A 24,773-nucleotide genomic window follows, 5' to 3' on the forward strand; every position below is an offset into this window, starting at 1 on the left:
TGATACATACTCAACTGTGTAAACAGATACAGTTCATATGCAGGACTCTGATGGCTGGCAGTTCTAATCATAGAGACCCTGATGTAGCATGTGTATGCTAACCTAAATTAACCCGGTAAGACATGCAAAAACGTTTGAAAAACATTCTACCATCCATCTATCCATTTTCCAACCTGCTTATCCTACTGGGTCGCGGGGGGGTCCGGAGCCTATCCCGGAAGCAATGGGCACGAGGCAGGGAACAACCCAAGATGAGGGGCCAGCCCATTGCAGGGCACACTCACACCCCAGTCACTCACACATGCAATTTAGCAACTCCAATTAGCCTCAGCATGTCTTTGGACTGTGGGGGGAAACCGGAGTACCCGGAGGAAACCCCACGGCGACATGGGGAGAACATGCAAACTCCACACACATGTAACCCAGGCGGAGACTTGAACCCGGGTCGCAGAGGTATGAGGCAACAGTGCTAACCACTGCACCACCATGCCCCAACATTCAACCACTTTTCATAAAAATACCAGTTATGGAACCAAAACTATGACATCAATAATAATACGTGTATTACAGCCCTGCCTACAGCTCATTTTGTTCTTTAAGTTTGACAATGATGATTTAGTCCAGGTTTTTATTCATGGTTTATCAGGGAAGGTTGGAAAATAACATGTAGTTCCATTTTCTACAGACATCGAACCATGTAGATGAGCGTAACTCCTTCGCAGGTCCTCTTGAAGTGTTCAGGCCGTGTCTGAGCACCAAGTGACCAGCCACCCGCCGCTCCCACCTGACTGAGGATGCAGCCACACTTGCCGTGGGTCTTCTCCACCAGATGGAAGATAGGAAAGTTCCAGTTGTTTAGCTGAATCATGAGCGGGTCCAGCTCCTTCATCACCAGGGGCTCCTGTGCCAGAATGGCCTTGTCCTGCAGAGAGAGAACTCCTGAGCTATGCACACCAGCCATTACGTTTAATGTGATTGAGGGCTACAGTCAGCCTGGTGCCTATCCCAGGTAGCATGGGGCACGCGGCGGGGGACACCCTGGATTGGATGCCAGTCCATCACAGGGCACAGGGCACGGGACACTCTGGATGGGATGCCGGTCCATCACAAGGTACAGGACACCCTGGATTGGATGCCGGTCCATCATAAGCCACAGGGCACAGGACACCCTGGATTGGATGCCGGTCCATCATAAGCCACAGGGCACAGGACACCCTGGATTGGATGCCGATCCGTCATAGGGCACAGGTTACAGGACACCCTGGATTGGATGCCGGTCCATCACAGGGCACAGGGCACGGGACACCCTGGATGGGATGCCGGTCCACCATAGGGCACAGGGCACGGGACACCCTGGCTGGGATGCCGGTCCATCATAGGGCACAGGGTACGGGACACCCTGGATTGGATGCCGGTCCATCACAAGGTACAGGGTACAGGACACCTTGGATTGGATGCCGGTCCATCACAAGGTACAGGGCACAGGACACCCTGGATGGGATGCCGGTTCACCATAGGGCACAGGGCACGGGACACCCTGGCTGGGATGCCGGTCCATCATAGGGCACAGGGTACGGGACACCCTGGATTGGATGCCGGTCCATCACAAGGTACAGGGTACAGGACACCCTGGATTGGATGCCGGTCCATCATAGGGCACAGGGCACAGGACACCCAGGATTGGATGCCGGTCCATCACAAGGTACAGGACACCCGGGATTGGATGCCGGTCCATCATAAGCCACAGGGCACAGGACACCCTGGATTGGATGCTGATCCATCATAGGGCACAGGGTACAGGACACCCTGGATTGGATGCCGGTCCATCACAGGGCACAGGGCATGGGACACCCTGGATGAGATGCCGGTCCATCATAGGGCACAGGGCACGGGACACCCTGGATTGGATGCCGGTCCATCATAAGCCACAGGGCACGGGACACCCTGGATTGGATGCCGGTCCATCATAGGGCACAGGGCACGGGACACCCTGGATTGGATGCCGGTCCATCATAGGGCACAGGGCACGGGACACTCTGGATGGGATGCCGGTCCATCACAAGGTACAGGACACCCTGGATTGGATGCCGGTCCATCATAAGCCACAGGGCACGGGACACCCTGGATTGGATGCCGATCCATCATAGGGCACAGGGCACGGGACACCCTGGATTGGATGCCGGTCCATCATAGGGCACAGGGCACGGGACACTCTGGATGGGATGCCGGTCCATCACAAGGTACAGGACACCCTGGATTGGATGCCAGTCCATCATAAGCCACAGGGCACAGGACACCCTGGATTGGATGCTGATCCATCATAGGTCACAGGCTACAGGACACCCTGTATGGGATGCCGGTCCATCATAGGGCACAGGGTACGGGACACCCTGGATTGGATGCCGGTCCATCATAGGCCACAGGCTACAGGACACCCTGTATGGGATGCCGGTCCATCATAGGCCACAGGCTACAGGACACCCTGGATTGGATGCCGGTCCATCACAAGGTACAGGGTACAGGACACCTTGGATTGGATGCTGGTCCATCACAGGGCACAGGGCACGGGACACCCTGGATGGGATGCTGGTCCATCATAGGGCACAGGGTACAGGACACCCTGGATTGGATGCCGGTCCATCACAGGGCACGGGACACCCTGGATGGGATGCCGGTCCATCATAGCGCACAGGGTACAGGACACCTTGGATTGGATGCCGGTCCATCATAGGGCACAGGGCATGGGGCACCCTGGATGGGATGCCGGTCCATGACAGGGATCACACACATAGCTACACACTATGGGCAATTTGGTAACACCAATTCATGGGAACCTACCGACAGAAGTGCAATTGAAGCCACAGTCCTTGAGATGTTGACCTATTGCCAGCCATAAAAACAGCACGCTACTCCAGCTGAGGCCAATGATCCCATAAATGAGCCCATAAATTCTTCACATAGAGATTTCCTGTAGACCAATTCGCACTTTAGCTAGGAGTGCATTCGGCATTTCCTGAGGTACCTCTGAAGGTAGTAAGGAGTGCAACAGGATGCTTTCTGGTCGATACGGTGAGTGGCCCTCTCTTGGTCCATCTGACTTTCTGGAATGGCCTCCATCCTCCTCGTTCTGGGCAAAGTCGCTACTGTCACTGTTGTTGGTCTCGTGCGTGCTGTCGTAGTCTGACGATGTGATGGCTGGATCTGAGCAGAGAGACCACACCTCATGGTGATTCTGAAACCTCCACGTAGCATTAGAACCAGAAATTGATTATTCTGGCCATGGCTTACCCGTCCCGTGTCCCCTGTCACTTCTGTCGATGGAGGCCTGTACATGGCTTAGTGCACTGTAAGGTCTTCCACAGCTGCAGTTATGAAAGAGTGAAGCTAAAGGTCAGAATGCCAGCTCACGGCTTTAAATGGGACTATTTGATCCGTATTACCCTCCAGACACTCACAGCTGATGCGAATGCTTATTTTGCATCTCTAACATCACGCTATCATCTGGAACAACCTACTAAGATCTCATTTGCATGCAGATAACACCTCATTAAAATCTATTAATTCTCCTTAATATCTCTAATATTATTTTTAATTTTGATATTTCTTTAGCTATATGTGAATAAGGCAGTCCTAAAGAAATATCTAAATAAAAAATAATATTAACCTGAGATTGGATGTACGCTTCAACATTTATTGGGATTCCTAATTCTTTCATATACTGTACTTTTTGTGGTAAATCGTCACCACGCTTTCCCAGGTCTTCGTAAAAATTATTATATTTCCTCCAATTTACATATTATAGCCCGGTTAGTTGTGAACATTTACCGAGTGATTTAAAACTGAGATGGCCCTCGAAATTGGTTTTCTGCATATATGCCCATATCACATTTTAATAACCGTATCTCAAACCCCCTTCTCTACCCATTGCGGCTCATTGTAAATCTTGGTTCAGATATTTAGGAAAAAATGGCTCTTTGCTTTAAAAAGGTTGCCAATCCCTGATCTACACTCTTCTCTGAAAGCCCTAGACTCTTCCCTGAAAGCCCTAGACTCTTCCCTGAAAGCCCTAGACTCTTCTCTGAAAGCCCTAGACTCTTCTCTGAAAGCCCTAGACTCTTCTCTGAAAGCCCTAGACTCTTCCCTGAAAGCCCTAGACTCTTCTCTGAAAGCCCTAGACTCTTCCCTGAAAGCCCTAGACTCTTCCCTGAAAGTCCTAGACTCTTCTCTGAAAGCCCTAGACTCTTCTCTGAAAGCCCTAGACTCTTCCCTGAAAGCCCTAGACTCTTCTTTGAAAGCCCTAGACTCTTCTCTGAAAGCCCTAGACTCTTCTCTGAAAGCCCTAGACTCTTCCCTGAAAGCCTTAGACTCTTCTCTGAAAGCCCTAGACTCTTCTCTGTTTTGGTGCCCATGTAGTGCAATGAACTCCCCCTAGATGCCTGAACATCCAAGTAATTGAGTACCTTCAAACGATGACTAAAAACCTACCTCTTTTGGAAGTACTTGGATTAGCACCTTCAAGATTATACTCTTTATTATTATTAAAAAAATAATTACTTGCCAGCAGGGTTTATAGAGCGATAGGCGTCTTAGTCGGGATCTATTGAACCAGTATTAGAATGTATTCACTGATGAGGCTCCTAAGCACTTATGTAAGTCACTCTGGCTAAGGCTGTCTGTCAAATGCAGTAAATGTAAATTTTAATGAATGCTAAGAATTTAGCTGCGAATTCTGTGATTGTGCCTAATGTCACGACCGAAGCTTTATGCTGTTTGCATCCATGAAGGAATGCTACTGGTTTCTATATCAACAAAAAAAACATTTTGCCATCTTATATCTTGTTTTGAAAAAATCTTGATCTACCGGAAAAATTTTACATAGGTTATCGCTCAGCCCTCCTTTAGCAATATAGTAATTTTTTGTACAATTCTCAAATAAATTGTGCCCCCCCCCCCCCCCCCGATCCTCATTGAGGCCCCTCAGGGGGTCACGGCCACCAGCTGAGAGTTACTACTGTAAGTCATGGAAAGGAGCCCCTCCTTGTGGGTGGAGAATCAGAAAGAGGCATTTCACGATACCTGCTACAGAGCAGTCCCATGGCAGACCAGGAGTCTGAGCAGGCAGGGGCACTCTGGGTATGGATTAAGGCTCTGTGGGTGTCCAGCCTGGGAACATAGTCACCCAGCGAGTACACTGAGTCGTCGAGGTCCACAGAGGAGACTTTGCTGGTGGGAGTGGTAGCAGGGCTGCCCTGGAGGGGAGACTGGCAAGGGGACACCAGAGGCGAGGTGAAGGAGGACGGGCAACCTAGCAGGAGAACAGCCTCACGTCACCATACTGAGGGAGAGATCTGGGAAATTTAACGTAGATATGTTACCCAAAAACTTGTGCATGCACACACACACACACACACACACACACACACACACACACACACACACACACACACACACACATTTGTAGTCATGTCGTTGTGGGGACTCTACATTCATTTCTAGGGACAAAACCCTAAACCGAACAATGACAACTTTAACCCCTACCCAGCCCTAACCTTGAAAATTTATATTTTACATTGTGGGGACATTTGGTCCCATAAAATAGATACTAACACTGCTTCCTAACAGAGGTCTTTAACTTTTCTGCAGATGGACCAACTTTCAGATGTGTCTTGATAGCAAGAAATACAGTACTGGTAGTTCAAAAGCGTCTACAAGCCACGGCAGATAGGACATAGTAAGTAATGGTTAGTAAGAGACACCCAAATGTCTACAGCCCAAGTATTGCTCCACAAGTCTCAAGTGAATACAGTGTGTGGAGAAGCTTAACTCTCACACCTTCCCTGGGGTCAAATTGATCCCAAAGGCACATGTCAGGTGACTTCTTATAGTAACATAATTATTGTAGGAGCGTGTCAGAGTTAAAAAAGCTTAACTGGCAGAGAAGCACATCTGTACCCACCCAGCAGTCTGAGGCTCCCACATGAGTGTCCCCTTACTCTGTCCCTCGCTTTACTATGTGCACCAGCAGCATACAAAGAATCAGACGAAATCAAAACCAGCATAATGGTCATTTACTGGCACCACTTTGCTGGCCCGTAGATCTGCCCGATTAAAATTCCTCACCAGAAATGTTCTATAACCTGCCTTCTCAGGGCAGGAAATTCCTGCAGTTACAGAATGGGATGGAAGGCAGATGGTCATCATGCCCCTGAACTTCCCATGTCTCTCACTACACACAGCCCCAAGCACTCACAGCCTTGTCTTACAGCGGGGCACAGAGATACAGTAAGAGGAAGGCTATGTTCAGATTACCAGGTTGAACTGACTCAAAACTGATTTTTTTTCTTTAAAGCCTTGTGGTTTCAGGGCTATGTGGACACAGAAATCCAATTGAAATCTTTTCAAATGAGATCTGAGTCACTTTCCTATGTCATCCTAGACCATGTTTTCCTGGCCAAATGACATGAATGAGATCAGAATTTATGTGATGTTTTGCCTATATGCATGAACGCTGTCGTCATCAGCCAGCACCAGAGAAGAGCGACAAAACGTATCGATGTGCACATGCATGGTGTTTCAGAGGACAGATGTGTTCACATTACAGATAGATACAGGTCACTTTTAATTATGAATGCGAACCGTCAAGTTAGGCAAATCCAATCTTAGCAAAAAATCGGAATTGAAAAACGAGGCTTGTAATGTGAAGAAATGTGTTTCAAACTGGACACTATGACCTTTCTGCTTTCAGTACATAGTGTTATATATGTCTGTAGTATAAGTCAAGCAGCTGGTCTATGGTATACTGCCCACTAATGTGTTGGCTAGGGAACAAATCAACAGTCTAGCCTCCCACCTATCCTCCAACCATTTATCCTGGTCAGAGTGGTGACTTTGGGTCTAGAGCTTATCCTAACTAGCACAGGACACAAGGCAGGAGTACACCCTGGATGGGATGCCAGTCTATCACAGGGCACTTACACGTACACTCTCACAAAAACTCTGGGCTATTTTGAGATGCCAACTAGTCTAAATGTGTCTGTGGACTGCAGGAGAAACCCCATGGGACGTGGCAGAAAGTGCCAGGAAAAACCACAGGACATGCCGGAAGGATGAGGAGAAACCCCACAAGATGTGGCAGAAGCATCAGTAGAAACCCCACGGGACATGGTGGAAGCGTCAGGAGAAATCACACGGGACACTGTAGAAGCACCAGGAGAAACCCCATGGGACATGAAAGCATCACGAGAAACCCCATGCAAATGCTATCTCCTAGGACAGGGTTCCTCAGTTGCAGTACTGGTGGGCCAGTCTGCAATACATGTTATTGATTTCCCTGTTCAAATACACCTTATTCAGCTCACAAGATAGTTACCAGGTTTTAAAGGTGTGTTTCAGCGGGGAAATCTGCAAATTGCAGACTGGCCCTCCAGGGCCGAACTGAGATGCCCTGTCTTAGGATTCCCTGGTTGGATACTACCCATGTCTGTCAAGTAAAAAAATGAATGGATAAACAAATGACAAAAACCAGTGGGCAGGATATCAGGCTTTTGACATATAGCAGCACATCATGCAAGTACATAATGACATAAGCACAAACACGGAAACAGACATCACTTCCAGCTGCAGTCACCTGGTCTGTTTGGCCATTTGAAGGTGAGGTGGTTTGTGGCGCCCCCTGCAGTGCAGGAGGCAGACACAGTCCTGCCCTTGGTCATGGTCAGCATGGCTGAGTTGTTCCACAGGTCACTGACTTGACTGGAAGAGACAGACACATAGTCAATGGACACGCGGGTAATCAGCCACACACAGACCTCTGATACCCACATACAGTAGTCCCCCTGTATCAGCAGTTTCAATAACCACAATTTCATTTATCCACTGCAATCCAAAAAAAGTAAAATGTGTACCAATATGTTTTTTCATTGTTCCTTATCCTTTGAGGGGTTTAAGAAGCATGATTTACATTTCTGTGTCTCTTGATACATATTTTTAATTGATTTATCATCTCTTGAGAATTAGGTTGAAATGTCAGAATCTCTTTCATTTGAGAGTATAGTACTCCATAATAATGTTCAATGTACTTTATTATTACTGTTTTTCTATGTTAGTAATGTCTCACTGTGTGTAGTTTATCAGTTACCATAGGTAAATAAAATCACGTCATATATGGGGCTGTGGACCTGGTAGGTCTTGAAACGTATCAGCTGTGGACACGAGGGTAGTACTGTACAGTTGTGCTGGCAGATCATAATTACTGAACAGCTTTCGAGGAGCATGAACTAAAGAGGCTTTCCAACTGGAATAAACTTACATTAATCTGCTAAGCTGAGGTTTTGTCCAAAGTAAAAATTCTGATCCGCGTTCAGTAGAGCAGTGTAGCTTCAGTCATGTGTTTAAGAGGCCTGTGTTGGGATTTGAAATTGCAAAGCTATGTTAAGGCCACATCCTAAACCATCTCTACCTCTCTTTTAAAACTGCTCTACTCTCTGCAGATCTTCATCCTAACACATGACCAAGGACTGTGGATCTTTCTTACTGGCGTCCAGTGGAATGTTCTGCTCAGTGGTTAGTGAGCCAGCTTTAGCTGGAAAAGGCCCAGATAATCGAGTCTCAATCAGCAGATCCATCCCATGAGCGTTCGCAGGCACTGGCCTTCAACGAGCCACCGAAATGTGAAGTGCTCCTCCAGCAGCTGGTCACATGGGCAGAATTCCCCATCAGCAGTTCCCTGTGACGATTAGTGCTCAAAGCCAGCACAGTGAAACACAGTTCCCTACCCTTTCACATGCCAGTGCAGCAAGATACAGAATTCCCCCATAATGGGCCAGGTTCCAGGTGTGTGCCAAGCAGAACGTGCATCAGGAAAGGTTACTTGAGCTAAATCTGTTCAGTCTCAAGCAAAGGAGACTGAGGGGGGACATGATACAGGTATATAAGATTCTAACAGGTTTGGATGCTGTTCAATCAAATAGTTACTTCAGCATTAGTTCAACTGATGCCTGCATACTAAATTGAGACAGCTCTGATGCCAGGCGCTGAGTCAATGGGAAGACCCACGAAAATCCATGTAGTACACAGGCATTCTCTTCAGGCACCCAATAAATTTCCCTGTGACATTTCTGCCCGAGTGGGAAGCTGACAGGGCTGTTGCTCTGGCAGCCAGTGACATAAAGGAAGAAAAAGCAACAATGCCTGACAGGTTTGTTAGACTGGATGCCTTACCTGGGACAGGGTAAAGCAAAGGGAGGCAAGCATTACCTGCAGGGCGCGGCCTCGTGGACAGCCTTGGTGCTGGCACTGCGGTCTCTCCGCACAGGGCCCGGCTCCACGGTAGGCAGGCCTGTGGCTGAGGTGGTGGTGGTCCACGTGGACGACACTCTCCTCAGCAGCCCACAGGGAAGGCTACGTCTTAGGCGCTGCAGTGGGCCAGATGAGCCGCTGTTACTCACCCAGTGCACGGCACTTTGCATCACACCTTCACACACCACAAGTACCTTCACAAGCAATTCAAAAAGGCATGCACACTTCATACCAAAGAACACACAGGACGCGTACATGGCAGCAGTAGCTATAAATAAAGCAAAAGTGTGAACTTCAGACATTCCCCTTGAACCTTCATGAGTCAACTGTAAGGACAGTAGTCAGGGCCACAGTGACCAATCAGCAGAAGTTCAGCAGCCTGACAGATACGCCCAGTCCAATAAAAACTCACATTCATTGGGCATCAGAAACAGACTGGAATCCAATCATAGCAAGATGGTCTGCTGTTGTGTTAGCAATGTATCTGCCATTGACTCTGCCCCTACCCTGGCTGGGGAGGGGGGACCCCAAGGGGGGGACAGATGGCAGCGTTGAGGGAAAACAAATGGCAGAGATTCACTGGCTTGCAGGTTAACCTGGGCTGGGAGTGTTTACCCCTTTCAAACATGCTCATATTAATCACGTCACGTTCTGTGTGTCCTGTTGTCAAAGGTTTCAGCTTACCGGCGGGGGCACGTTGCGCTGAGCCAGGCCCTCTCCTCATTTCAATGTAACCACAGACGTGGACAGCACAACTGAGCCCTCGTTACACCTCAATGACACGATTTCCCGCCACGCCTGGATACCTCGCTCAAGTATGCATGGCCCTGGGTGGCTCAGGATTCCCTCTCGGTTGGATGCCATTTCCTGCTCTCTGCTCTCCCTGCCTCTCAAAGCCCCCCCAAGCCCAGTGTGTGATTTCCCAGGTTCCAACATGCAAGTCTCAACAAATGGAAATCTCAGGTACAAAATGCATCCCTTCATGGCAGCTGGAGGCGTCCTGACCTGCCCATCTGAGCAACATTATCAGGCTGGAATTCAGTCTCACACTCCTTCTGGGACTCAGGGATCTCCTCTGCATTACTCAGTTCAGTACCTCCAGTGGTCCTGCACATTAAACCTCAACACAACGATGGGATCTCCCACATCCCTCAGGGCCCTCGGGAATAAAGCCAGTATTTTTGGCTAACCAAACTCTCCTCTGCCATATCACTGTACAAACTCCCCGCTCTACAATGTCCATCTGAGATGAATACACTGAATTTAATAGCAGGTATTTTATCATTAAGCAATCTTAAAACTACACCAGTTGTAAAGCTGCAACGCTCTAAATCAACATTCCTGGCTTTTATTTAAGCACCTAAACAGTCCTCACATGCCAATCGAAATGAAGGGTGATATCCAAGGGTCATACCTCCAAACTGACTGTAACCCTGATACAGAGAAACTCAAATGTGTCATAAAGGGAGCCTTTATGCATCTCTGAAACTTGAATCTGGGGCGGCATGGTGGTGCAGTGGTTAGCACTGTTGCCTCACACCTCTGGGACCCGGGTTCGAGTCTCCGCCTGGGTCACATGTGTGTGGAGTCTGCATGTTCTCCCCATGTCGTCGTGGGGTTTCCTCCGGGTACTCCGGTTTCCCCCCACAGTCCAAAAACATGTTGAGGCTAATTGGAGTCGCTAAATTTCCCGTAGGTGTGCGTGTGAGAGTGAATGGTGCGTGAGTGTGCCCTGCGATGGGCTGGCCCCCCATCCTGGGTTGTTCCCTGCCTCGTGCCCATTGCTTCCGGGATAGGCTCCAGACCCCCCAGTAGGATAAGCGGTTTGGAAAATGGATGGATGGATGTACAAACCAGGTCATATTAAAATCTGTAAACAGTAAAATCTGTAATCCGTACCATATTTAATCCCAGTTCATCTTCAAATCTCTAAATCCAATGTATGTAATCTGGTTTCTGTTCATATTCTGGTTTCTCCATGCACAATACAGTTTGCATTCACATCTGTCATTCCGATGCTTGTGTTTATATCGGATAATCCTATTCAACTCCTATTCAACTGTGCATAATCCTATTCAACTCCAAATTCAAAGGCATAAGAGAATCAAAAAATTCACATGAGCGAGTCATGTATCTGTCTGGTTATTCTCATCATGCAGAGAGAGCTACCTTCGGGGTGACCAGCTTCTCGCCCCGCTCGGATCCCTCCTCCGAGTCAGAGCAGGCGGAGGCATCACTCGGAGGGACAGGCGGGTTGAGGCGGGGCCGGTGGAGGGGCTGGAAGGTGAGCTGGGTGCTCAGCAGGTTGCTGACGGCACGCAGGGAGCTGCAGGTGTGTGGCGGCAGTGAGGGGTCCGCCAGCAGGTCAGTGATGAGCCCATGGGCCTCACCCATCACCGCGATGTCCACCATCACGCTGGTTCCTGAGGACTGAGGGATGAAAAGAATAACAGAGAGAGAGAGAGAGAGAGAGAAATAAGATGAACAGAGATAGAAGCTCAACCTTGGACAGCAGTCCCATCTGTAGCAGGGCTGACGCAAGGCAAAGCTGACGCAATGAATAACCGAGTTCCCAATAGGCGCCCAAGCAATGGTGCCAGGGTCCCGAGTCAGCAGACAGAAAGTGGGGAGAACGCTGGGTATGACTCAAAGTACTCCAACACGAAGGGTGAAAAGGGAGCTGCACAGGAAGTGAGCAGAGAAGGAACGACTGGTGAACAGGAAGGAGGAAGGAGTCAATCAATTAATCAGTTCATTTGTTAGCACAAAGTCAATCACGTTCACAGACCAAAGGGCTGCACAATGGAGGATAGCTGAAGGACAGTGAGATAACTGGAGTATCACCCTGACTGCTGTAAGTTCACAGCCCTCTCCTCATTCAGGGACCATGGAAGCCCACCTACGAGCACCCAAACCTCCTCCCAGCTCTCACTGTGCTGTCTGAAGTCCTGTTCTGAAGAACAAAGTGCCTCTCAAGCAGGATGTAGCTACAAGCTAATAATGCGGGGACACTGCATGGTTAGGGGGTTCTGACAGTGAGAGGATGAGCAATCGGAACAGGCATTGCTGTGCTTCAGAGCTCAATCAGTCTGTTTCACCCATATAATCTCCCACCCAAAGCTTCTCACCCCCCATCATATCATTTAAGACACTATTTTGAGTCCTGAAACGATATTCTGTGGGCTCCGGGTGTATGACAACTAAAACAAAAAGTGCTGAAAGGAATCTTCTCTGTGATATGTTTCATGTGAACATGTAGCCAGCTGGCTGTTCCAAAGCACATGGGAAACACTTTCAGAAGGTCTGGCCATTCTTTCCATTGTAGGGCTATGATGATAGTACATTGTCAACACTGGCCAGTTATTGCAGAGTTAAAATGGTGACATCATCTATGCTCAACATTTCTTTGTCAGACTAAAGAATGAATCTTACTGCTTCCTTCAGACAGATGTGAATCGAGAAACTGCTGAAGTCTACGGATTGGTGCTGATTCAACGAAGCACGTCTTCTCGAACTGCACAGCACACACAGCGACTGATCACACAGAGATCTGCATCCAAAGATCTGCATCTGCATCCAAAGGAGCTAGTTGAGGTAGTGTGGGCATCTAGCTAGCATGCCTCCTGGACACCTCCTGCGTTTCCATTGTATCTAAGCTGGAGAAGACCCTGGGAAAGACCCAGGGTATGCTGGACAGATATCACTCTGCTGGCCTGGGAATGCCTTGGTCTTTCACCTCTACTTCCTCCAAGGAAGGCGTATCAGTGGGATTCAGGAGGTCAGGAGGAGTAAAACTTCCACCGCCTGACTATATCCCCTTTTGAAGTCAACAGATCTCCATCCTTGTTGTAAACAGCACGGGTAAAGTAAAGACCTGCTTCCCTCTCCTGTGTCTCCTGACAGTTTGCCAGAATCTTTTAGCGGCCAACCAAAACTCATTTTCAATGGCCTCATCAAACTCCTTCCACACTCAAGTTTTCGCTTCAGCAACTGTCAAAGTCACATCCCACTTCAGCAGCGGACAGGTACCAGTAGGCTGAATCCCACAAGCTAAACAAGCTGGGAAGGCCTCCTTCTTCAGCCCGACAGCTTCTTTTACCATTGGTGTCTGCTAATGGTTTCAGGAATTGCCACCGCAGCAGGTACCAACGACCATACAGCCACAGCACCACAAAGCCACCTCAGCAATGGAGACAACCATCACCCATTCAGACTCAATGTCTCCAGCCTTGTTTGGGATGCAAGAAAAGTTCTCCTGGAGGTACAAGTTCAAGATCTCCCAAACAGGGGTTTTTGCCAGATACTCCAAGCATGCCCTCACTATACGTTTAGGTGTACCAGGTCTAACCATCTTCCTTCGCCATCTGATCCAACTCACCACCAGGTGGTGATCAATGTCTGAGCTCCTATGTTCACCTGAGTGTCCAAAACATGAGGTCGCAAATCTGACGACACAATTGCAAAATCAATCAGTAAACTACGGCCTATGGTGCTCTGGTGCCAGGTGCATCAACACCCTTATGTTCAAACATGGGGGAACTATGGTTAGCAGAAAAGTACAATAACTGATCACCGCTCAGATTCCAATCAGGCAAGCTATTCCCTGCAATCAAACCCTTCCAGGTTTCACTGTCTTTACCCACGTCGGCATTACAGTCCCCCAGCAGAGCAGTGGAGTCCCCAGATGGGCTGCCTTCCTGCCCCCCTGTAAAAGTCTCCAAAAAGCCTTGATACTGTGAACTGGTCTTTGGTGTACGAGCACAGACGAGATTCAAAGCACATCGCCCGACTCAAAATCAAACGTATGTGACTCTCTTGTTCACTAGAGTGAACCCCAGTGTTTTGGTGCAGAATTGGGGGGCTATGAGTAGACCCACACCTGCCTCTCACCATGGGCATCTCTAGAGTGGAACAGAGTCCAGCCCCTCTCCAGGAGCTTGGTTTCAGAGCCCCAGCTGTGTGTAGAGGTGAACTCGACTCTATCTAGGTGGTGTCTCTCTACCTCCTGCACCAGCTCAGGCTCCATTCCCACAAAGGATTATGTTCCTAGAGCCAGATTTCGTCACTTATGGCCGGTCCACCAAGGCCTCTGCCTTGGACTGCCACCCAATTTACATCGTACCCAACCCCCGTGGCCCCCCCTTAGTTTACGGTGGGCCTTCAGTACGGTGGCTAGTCACCTAGGACCAATTTGCCTTGGGAGACCCTACCAGGGGAAATTACCCCTGACAACGTAGCTCCTAGGACCACAGACACAACACAAACCCCTCCTCCAAGATAAGGTGGCGATTCATGCAGGATACTTTCTGTTTCCCAAAATGTTATTATTTCCAGGGGAGTTGGGTGGCCAGTTGACCTCCAGGGGTTTTTCTCTCCCTACTTGGGAGTTTCTAGTCTCTCTCCTCTGTTGTCATCATGCTTTTTTCCTTCATTCTTTGTCTTCCCTTTTCCCTGTTTTTTGCATTATTCGCCATAAATGATGTAGTAATGAATCACATCACACTCATGTAAATTGTCTTGGGGCGACACTGTTGTGAAAGTTGCTTTATAAAAATACACCGAAATTAAAATTGAATACAGGGCACAATGTTGTTTATTTAACTGCCTATAAATCATTCGTTACTTTGCATAATAAATCCCCTACAGAGTAGCCTTTTGTCACAGCTGGATGACTTGAAGTCATTAAATGCAGTTAATCGAAGTATGTAGTTGCCTAACCATTACACCCCCTGCTGGCCATAGCTATAGTAATTAGTGCCTTGAGAATTTGCTTCCATTTCATTTTAACCCTAGTTGCTTTACATGTACAGATCGGCTGACATGGCTGAGGGGGTTTTTCTTGCCCCAGGTTTAAACACAGGTTCCACTATTTCGGTAATATAGTAATGGGAACAGCACAGAGACTGCGGGGTAATGGCAGATGGTCTGAAGATAGAGCCCTGCCGAGAGCAGCCAACGCTAACCATATTACAGAAGCTGCATGCAGGCCAGTCCTGAAGTAGACAGCAGCCAGCAACCAAAGCACCATGCTATAGGAGCAGGTCGGCTTTTCTTATCAGATTACCATTCCCACCCATCAGCCCAGGTTCTGACACAAGCTGCTACTATCTCAGAATTATCCTGTTTACACTGGCGTCGAGCGAAAGGGCCGACCTTCAGTTCTCTGCTGCCTCAGTGTCGCTGTGTGGGTTTCAGTTCGGCTGCCCTTCTGTAACTATTCGACAGTGGTGACTTCTCCCATCCAGGCAAATTAACAGGCGATTTTTGAGGCCTCCACATGGTCGTGAATTTCTTTCTTCCCCCCGAAGCAAGTCGCACCCAAAACAGTGCACATAATAATGGGGACCAGAGCCTAAATCAACCTGTATGACACAGGACAGCAAAATCGAGGCTGCTCAGGTCACGAGAGACACCGCAGAGGGGATGCCGTTGGCTCTGGCTATTCTCAGGCCCTGATCGCTCGAATTATGGGAAAATAAACAATGATGATATTTGCCTTTCAATGCTCCAAATCCCTCTTAGCTCCCTCTCTGGAGGTTCGTTTTCAGCATGTTTCATTAGATGCTCATATCAATCAGTCTGACTGATTCTGCATGTAAGCATTAAACTTAAAGCCATTAAGACTCTGGATTGAGCACAGAAAAAAAAAAAAATGTTATGCTTCCCGCAGACAAACTGACAATGGGAGGTATGTAACTAACAACATTTTGATCATGTGACTGTGTCAGCCGGTTTTTAAACATCCTCGAGGTTGGGCATGAAATTACTGTCAAGCAAATCCATCAGTTAGCCGTATATCACACAGGGTCATGTTCACTTCTACTCACTTTTTAAAAGAACTAGGGAAATAGATTCTCATAAACTTCATAAGCACTGTGTGAAACCCTGCAGAGCCCAGTGATGATGGACAAGCCTAAATTCTTGTAAGGAACAGACCTAGCAAAATGTGCTGGAGGTCTGGTGGCCTTTAAGCTGCCCTTCACACACAGAACTGATCGAGGCCACAAGACTCAAGATTTTATCCTCACTCTGTTCTTCTTCTGATACCTTAAGCAGTGGGTTTCGCTCAAAACTTCAATATTTATGCACAGTATCGACAGTAAGAGACATTATCAGAGTCAAATCAGATCAAAAGATATTTTAAAAAAATGTTTACTATGAAAATTAAATCAGGATTATTTAATGCAGAGGTTTACGACTGCAAAGGTGAAACATGAAATGTGAATTTCCCTTAAAAGAAAAAAAACCTTTAAGGAATGAAGGTTATTGTTTTCCTAGTGTGTGAGTACAAGTTCCCTACATGGAAGCAAAGCATAAAGCAGTCTGTTCACAAGGGCCATGTATCAAAGTCCAGGCGCCTAATCAGAGAACCACAGGACATTTCAAGTTCCCGTCACACAACAGCTGGAAGATGCCACAGCTCGACCTATAATAACCTATGTAATTTTAAACTGCCGCATTAGCCTGCTGAGTTCATGTAAACACATCAAGGCTCAGAACAGGAGGACATTTCTGAGGCTGGACACTGTACAGCGAGTCACATTTCAACCAAAACATCCAGGGTCTCCTAATGCTGCAGACGAGGAACAGTTTTTCTTCCAGCGTCCTAAAGAATGACTGTTGTTAGTGATCCTGTTTAACCTGCTAAATTTCAAATATTGACGCAGGCTGTCTAGAGTGAAACAAGCTACATATTTAAAAATGTCCCAGTGATGGGCATCAATATTTTTAGATTTTCGTAAGTACACTATTCAGTTGTTTGTATTTCTGTAGTCCTGACCTTTCAGACAGCCTGCTTCTCAATACTGAGATGTGGAAAATGTTGTATGCAGGCTGACTTTGACATTGTGCTTAAATTTATATTTTCTTATTGAAAAATCAAAAATTAGTCTTAAAACTTCCAAGTCTCTGACAAGTATAAAGCTCAAAAAGCAACAAGGTCTGGATTAGATAGCCAAGACCCAATGACTGGCCTGAGTCAGAGTCGAAAACATTCAATTGCGAATCTCTAAACACGTTTTGGCTAGTTTGGTTTAGCATGGAAGCACCCAAGACCCTTAGCCAGGGGCCACTTTGTCCCACGGGTCTGTGTTTTTTCATGTCACCAAAACGTGCTGTGTGGGTACTTCTACCTGTGGGAACACCATCACACCTCGAAGACATCTAATGTCTAATGAACCATAACATAGCCCATGCAATACTGTACATGTGATGGCTTTCCAGAAGCTTCTTGCATTTTCCAAAGGGGTCCGTCATTAGAACACAATCTGCTAACTTATTGTTATACTTTAAGTAATTGTCACTGCTGACACACCATAGCACAGCACAGCACAGCACAGCACAGCACAGCACAGAACAACGAAATGTGTCCTCTGCATGTAACCCATACGTCACATCGCGGTGGGAAGCTAATCCAGCACCCAGGGAACAGCGCTCATGGGCAGTGTCTTGCTCAGGTATCTCAGTGGTAGCGCGGTGGTTGGGGATTTAAACCAGGAACCCAGGAACCTTTCAATCATAAGCACACTTCATTAATCATTCAGACCAGATGGCCACCTTTTATGATTCATTTTCAATTATAGTTTTTCTCACTTACTGGGCAGAGCAGCCTAAATGTCTCAAAAGCTATTATAATTTTTACAATGAAATGTTTCTGTTGTCTCCAATGATGATGTCTGACAAGGGATGGACCATCTAGCTGAAGAACAGACTAAACATTATGTTCAAGGAAACATTAAGACTCAGCAGCTGAGAGAAGGTTGCTGGTGACCTGAATCGGACGAAAGCAGGACTTTATGATGAAAGTCAGCTCTGCGTGGACAGGAGCGGGAACAGTACGCTCACACCCGCATGAACATCGCATAAACATTGCAGCCCACTAGGCCATATGTACGATGAGGAAAAGGTTAAGTGAACTCAAGTGTCTCCTTTGTCTGCATGGGAGTATTCAGTCCTAGTTTAGAGCTCTTCTTAAATCCTGCGGCCAGTTCAAGTAAACAAAGGAAAAATGAAACAAACAGCATGTGAAGTAAATGGAAATCTAGAACTAAAAGCCCTTATTAACATTTCTCAGTTACGTGAAAAAGAAAGTCTCCTTTTTTCAATTCATCAGGATTTAATGCATCAGGATATCATAAAACAATCATCTGGTCCTTCGGAGGTCTTAAAGTCAGGCGAATACAAGCTCTGATGAACAAAAACACATGTCATATTACACCATGTCATTATTTAACAAAAACTAAGCCAAAATGCATAAGCGGTGTGTGAAAAATTAAGTACACCCTTACTGCTTCCACAGGTATTAAGAGGGTAAGTAGTAGCCAGGTGCCGCTAATCAAATGCACTTGATTAATTGATCATCAGCCGGTGTGACAACGTCTATAAAAGCAGAAGGTTTCGGCAGTTTGCTGGTCTGGAGCATGTGTGTGTTAACACACTGCCAAGGAGAAAACACATGAGCAATGATCATAGTAAAGCAATTGTTGCTGCCCATCAATCTGGGATGGATTACAAGGCCATTTCCAAACAATTTGAAGTCCATCATTCTACAGCGCGAAAGATTATCCAGGAGTTGAAAACATTCAAGACATCTGTCAGTCTTCCCAGGAGCAGTTCAGAAAATTCACCCCAAGGTCAGACAGTGCAAAAAAACTCAACAGCTACATCTCATACGCTACAGGCATGTTAAATGTCAAAGTTCATGAAAATATAATTAGAAAAAGACTAAACAAGTGTGGCTTGTTTGGAAGGGTTACCATGAGAACGCCCCTTCAGCATGGCTTAGGTTTGCTAAGCTGCATCTTCTGGAGCAATGTCCTTTAGATAGAAGACACCAAAGTGGAGATATTTTATATAATTTACAGCACCACGTTGGGTGAAAACCAAACAGCAGATCAGCACAAACACCTCATACCAACTGTCAAGCATGGTGGTAGAGGGGTGATGATTTGGGCTTGTTCTGGAGCCACAGGAACTGGGCACTTTGCAGTCATTGAGTCAACCATGAACTCCTCTGTATACTAAAGTATTATAGAGTCAAATGTGAGACCATCTGTCCAACAGCTAAAGCTTGGCTGAGACTGGGTCATGCAAGGGGACGAGGATCCCAAGCACACCAATAAATCTACAGCAGAATGGCTGCAAAAGAAAAAAATTTAAGTCCAGACCTCAGCCTAATAAAACTGCTATGGCGGGACCATAAGAGAGCTGTGCAGAACCAAATGCGAAAACGAAGCAACCTTCTAAAGAGGAGTGGGCCAAAATGTCTCCATGGTGATGTGGGAGACTAATAAAATCATACAGAACACAATTAGTTCAAGTTACTGATGCTATTGGGGTGTACTTAGTTTCTCACACATGGCATCTCCATTTTGGCTTCATTTTTGTTAAATAAGTAACGACACAGTGGAATCTGTCATGTGTTGTTTTACACCTGAGGTTAGATTTAAATAATTTCAGAATCTGGTAAGAACTAGATGATTTCTTAATCTTGATACTTAAAACCGTAGAACTTTCTTTTTCACATGAGTGTCAGCAACTTCTGTCTGGAAAAATATCAACAGAGAATGCATTTAATGTTCATGACATTAATACTTTTCATAGGTACATCATACCACAGTTTGAATGAATGTGGGAGTTTATTCTTTAAATAAACAGAAATATTTATGAGTCCTCTGATACTAAGGGGTTTAGCCTAATATTACCTTTCACTTCAGACCCTCCAATTCACTTATGTAAATTCTTCCATTATCATCCACCTTGTCCCTAAAAGTTATGGGAATAATCAATATGGACACAGCATGAGCTGGAACCAGGGAATGAAGCCAGGTGTTGCGAGAGGAACATTCTGGAACAGCAGCGCAGAGAAGCATGCAGAGTCAGCATTTTCCCACACATCACACAGGTGCTGCAAATTTCCAACCGTTCCATTGATGACGGACACTGGAGAAACTCAGTGATATCATTTTGGACCAAATGCTACAGGCTCTGATATGTCTCCTTCACCTATTTGGTAGACCTGAGATGGTCTCATCTTTATAAAAACATGACATTAAGCAACAGTAGAACAAGCAGAAGAAAAGCAAAATAAGTAAATGAACTTAGGTAATAGCATCCTGCAGATGACTGTGAAGCAATAATACTGACATCCATCCTGGACAATGAATCACATAATAACGTGCTGGGCTCATTCTTCACGCTTTTCTTTAAATTGTCTTAAAATCATAACATTTGCATATTACCTTTCAACAATGGATAATGGACCAATTAAACATGATAAACATTTACAAATCAATTTATAGCTTACGTATGCATTTGGTATCCCATTTGGAAAGAAATACCGCAATATATCATGCCATGTCATGTCTCAATTTAGCCACCAGATGGAGCAACGGAACAGACAGGTTACAGTTCACCTGTTTTTTTAGATGGTTATCTAATTGTTAGTGAGTGACTGTAACTGTCTTGTTAATGACCCTTTGGGGTATGTTTTGACTGAGTGACTGAATGGGTTTCTTGGGATTTGGGTTTGTTTGTTTTGTACTTGAATTACATCTAATGTGTGTTCAGGTGATTTTGTTTTTTTTTCTGTGCAGTGCTGCAGTTTGGTTAACGTCTAATGTGCGTTGCTCGGGTTACACATTAAGCAAGCTCTCACTGTTACCTTATACTGACACCCACTATGGCCCACATATGTCACAAAGATTACAAACCACCATCTCTCCAAGAGCCTCACAACAGTACTGGTCCAAAACCGATGTATTTCTAAGCAGGATACAAATATTTAGGCAACTTTTTTCCATACGCAATTCTCCCTTAGATTTGTAACTTAAGACATCGACCGCAATCTTTCAGGAAACGGGAGGAAAAGAGGGCAGTTAGGAAAAGGAGCTGAATAATGTGTGCTGCTCGGCAAATAAAACTGCAGAAATGAAGAAATCCACAGGGTCAACAGCTTTCGCAAGTCTGCATGATTTAAAACGGCCATCTCTGAGATACGGCGCTCATTTCAGGGAGAGAAAGGAGGGGAAGACGCCTGTCAGCTGTGCGTGAGACACACACGCTCTCAGATTCTTCATGAAGTCACCAGAGAGACAGATACTGATCACAATAAAACATCTGAAAAAAACCCCAACTGTTTATGTGTCACTCTGCAGACACACGTCTTACATCCACCTCTCACCGTGTTCGCAGGGCTCCACCATCATTTCGCAAACATGCTACTTGAAAGTGTCCAGACAAAGTTGTATGTTAATATCTTGTCTTATCTGCTGTCTGGCATTCAGTGTTATTATGTTGCAGACCTCATGCAGACCCATGCTGCCTGGCCTGCTGCTCAGACAGCCGAGACGCTCACCACGGCACCTGCCGTACCACTAGCCTAAACTCACTGGAGAGTCCACAGGCACATGAGAAAAACCATGTCATTGTGAGTGCAGCTCACAAATCAGACCTGCCTGGGGGCCACTTTACTGAATTGGGACGGCTTGATATCAAACAAAAGCGAGATACGAAGCCAAGCGTCTGGCTGCAGTAGAAGTGTGTAGTTCAGCACAGACTAGTGGAGGATGTCCTCCTGATAAGGCGTTACGTACCAGTGCATTGTCCAGCTGTCAGATTCCGGACCCCAGGAAGTTACCCGGTTGCCATAACTCATGATGGATTGTCTGCAGTTGGTCTATATGTAAAGCCAAGTCTCAATGGTGGAAGAAATGAGTCCATCAATGACTTGACAGGCCTAGGGAGAGCGTCCGCTCACAACATGCCCCTTCTCCATACATCACAATGACCAACAAGAGTTTAATGACTTCACAAATTCCCCTTTACTGCCTGCTGGGCTTGATACCATCTGTCAATACATATGATAGACAGGAAGAGTTGTGACCAGAAAATAATCTACCTCTGAACCAAACAGTTTCTGTTAAATCCACCCACTTGTTATCTGAGACCTGGAATGCTAAGAGGGCAAGGCAGGGTAAATCCTGGACAGGATTCCAATCTACTGCAAGATAATCAAACAGTTAGACAAAGCCCAAAGGCTTTTTCGTAGTTCATTCACAATGAACGACATCTTAATTACTTGAAGGAAAAATTTATAGTAAATACAAAATATTCAGTACATTACATTTATTTAGCAAACACTTTTGTCCAAAGCAAATTACAAGTGAGGAAAGCTTGCGGTCAGTTGAAGTTAAGGGTTCTGCAAAATGGTCTAATAATGAAACTATTACTCTGCCAGCTATGGTACAGGAACCAATAATCTTCTGGCTATGGACAGAGAGCCATGACTGGCTGAGCTACACGTGGCCTCATCGCCTATAGGAACCAAAACTTTGCAGGGCTTTATCTACTGTGGTTAAAAGGCATAAAAGTACAGAAGAGTTCCCCTGGCTTTCGGAGCCCATGGCTTATCGCAAATGATAATGACAGTGTGACAGAGAAACAAGCAGCGATGTGTGAATCGGCGACAGGCCTGGGCTGGAATGCTGCCGGTTCACGTGGTCCCGACCCGCAGTCACTGACCTGTGATCCCCGGGCGCCTCGCTTGTGCTCCCACTCTGACTGGCACAGCGTCTGTGGGGAGAAAATAGTGAGAGAGGGAGACAAAGGATTAACACAAAGGACCCAAGGAAACTGTCTGCGGGACAGGTCTCCCAAAAACATCTATCAAATGAGGAAGAAGAAAGTGGGCTTTGTGGTTTCCTTTTGATTATGTTTGCAGCTCCACAGTCAGGACGGTTCGCGCCGCACCCAGCTCCCTCTAATTACGTTCAGCCTTACGGAGACCGAGCCCCAGAGGCACCACAGCGGGCATGTCCTGGCTCACGGTGCCAGCCACAGCCTGGGCAGGGAGGCTTTCCAGCTGCACATCCCCTTCGGGGAGACGAGAGGCCACAAGATCTGGACCGTGGACTGCTTTCCCACAGTGTGCAGGAAATAAACAATACAAGTGTACTTTCGGGGGCGAGTCCTCCATGCTTAATAGCATGCGGCTGTAAATCAGCGGTATCTCGCTTCCACGCGGGACAGCCTTGCCGCTCACTGGCTAGGTCTCTGACCGGCGCCCTTCGCCATTTGGCACGACTTGCCAGGCTTCAGTCCAAAAGTCACTTACGATAATCAAGGGGTCCGCATTTTTCCCACACACAATCAGTGAAGGCCTGCGTGTCGTGTCCGAGAACTCCATGCCGTTTGTTCTTGCAGGCTTTTGGTACTCGCCAGTTTTGGTAACCTGCTGCAGCATTATCACTACCGTGCAGAAAAGAGGGGCACAGATGACCTTCAGCTCTTAACTCTACCTTTAGGCTTAGAGTATTTAGGATGTTTTTAAACAGGTGAAGACACAAACACAGGTTCAAATGACACAATCCATTATCAAATGTTCTTATGCTGCATTTCCACAACACCACTCTTTGCCAGCAGGGGGCAGGGACACACCTCAGCACCAACACCACCATAACCTACATGGCATTTTCCACCAACTCTAAACCTTTGGAGGGACAGCCTGCTGTCACAGGTGCGAGCCTTCAGAGCTCCTCCTGCCCCATCTCACCACACCAAGTGGCATTGTTATAAGATAGTGGGTGAGGAAGAGAACAGAGGAATACCTCAAACTGGAATCAAACACCAACTGGTGCTATTCCCCTGGGCTGTCTCGCAGGGTGCTGGATGTCTGGCTCACCTGCTGAGTGATGCACCTTGGGTAATCTGACAGTGCTGCTGCTCTCTTCTCTACTGTAGGCCCTCAGAGGCACCTCCAGGTAGCATGTTAAAAAGAAAGAGGCAAAATCTCTCATTATCAGACCCCAGGGCAGCAGAGAGTGCGGAAAGGCAGCAGCTTCCCAGGCAGGGATTGGAGCTTTACCGTTCAGCTAGGGGCTTCACCTCCATCACTTCATGAAATACCTGAAGCATCAGAAGCTGGTTGTCACAGAACTCAGAAGCACTGTGAATAAATTCTACTACAAATATGTGCATCCAGTTGTCCTGTGAGTAATAACAGTAAGAGGTGAGCATAGTAACTATATTCGGTGCAGTCAGAAACGACAGCATTGTTTTCCCTGGACAGCCCAGTCATTTGCTCCAGCTAACTAAGTTGAACTCGTCACACACTCAGCAACTTGTACAGATTCAAGAGGTACTGGAGGGATCACCTGGAAATGTACAAGTTAATAAATGTGTTTTTACCTACATTTTGTGAGTCCTTGTTGTGATACACAGGTCTGGAAGTATACTTATTCATTTATTGGACATCCCACTTAGAGTGGAAATTTATTTATATATGTTTATACAGTTTTATTCTATTCATTCATCTTTTGCACTACGACCAATATTTTCTGCGACATAGAAGTAAGAATTCTAAGACATGCACTAATGGTAACCCTATATACCAGAGGTATTCGAACTGTGGGGTGCAGATGTAAAATGGGTACATGGGGACACAAGTACAGGCAAGTAACGCTATATACCAGAGGTAT

At 46.6% G+C, this 24,773-nt stretch overlaps 1 protein-coding gene across 1 annotated transcript in view; it reads right to left on the reverse strand.

The window, feature by feature from the left end:
- Positions 1-24,773, reverse strand: part of LOC125709304 (cGMP-inhibited 3',5'-cyclic phosphodiesterase A-like) — a 70,226-nt gene that overhangs the window by 5,284 nt on the left and 40,169 nt on the right. The window contains exons 2-9 of the mRNA XM_048977644.1: positions 22,819-22,869; positions 11,467-11,727; positions 9,256-9,413; positions 7,628-7,752; positions 5,077-5,305; positions 3,289-3,362; positions 3,023-3,201; positions 785-922 (exon numbers count right to left, since the gene is read on the reverse strand). Coding sequence (XP_048833601.1) covers positions 785-922; positions 3,023-3,201; positions 3,289-3,362; positions 5,077-5,305; positions 7,628-7,752; positions 9,256-9,413; positions 11,467-11,727; positions 22,819-22,869 — 1,215 coding nt within the window. The remainder of the gene's footprint in view (positions 1-784; positions 923-3,022; positions 3,202-3,288; positions 3,363-5,076; positions 5,306-7,627; positions 7,753-9,255; positions 9,414-11,466; positions 11,728-22,818; positions 22,870-24,773) is intronic.

Source organism: Brienomyrus brachyistius, chromosome 1 (genome assembly GCF_023856365.1).
Source record: "Brienomyrus brachyistius isolate T26 chromosome 1, BBRACH_0.4, whole genome shotgun sequence".
Taxonomy (NCBI): domain Eukaryota; kingdom Metazoa; phylum Chordata; class Actinopteri; order Osteoglossiformes; family Mormyridae; genus Brienomyrus; species Brienomyrus brachyistius.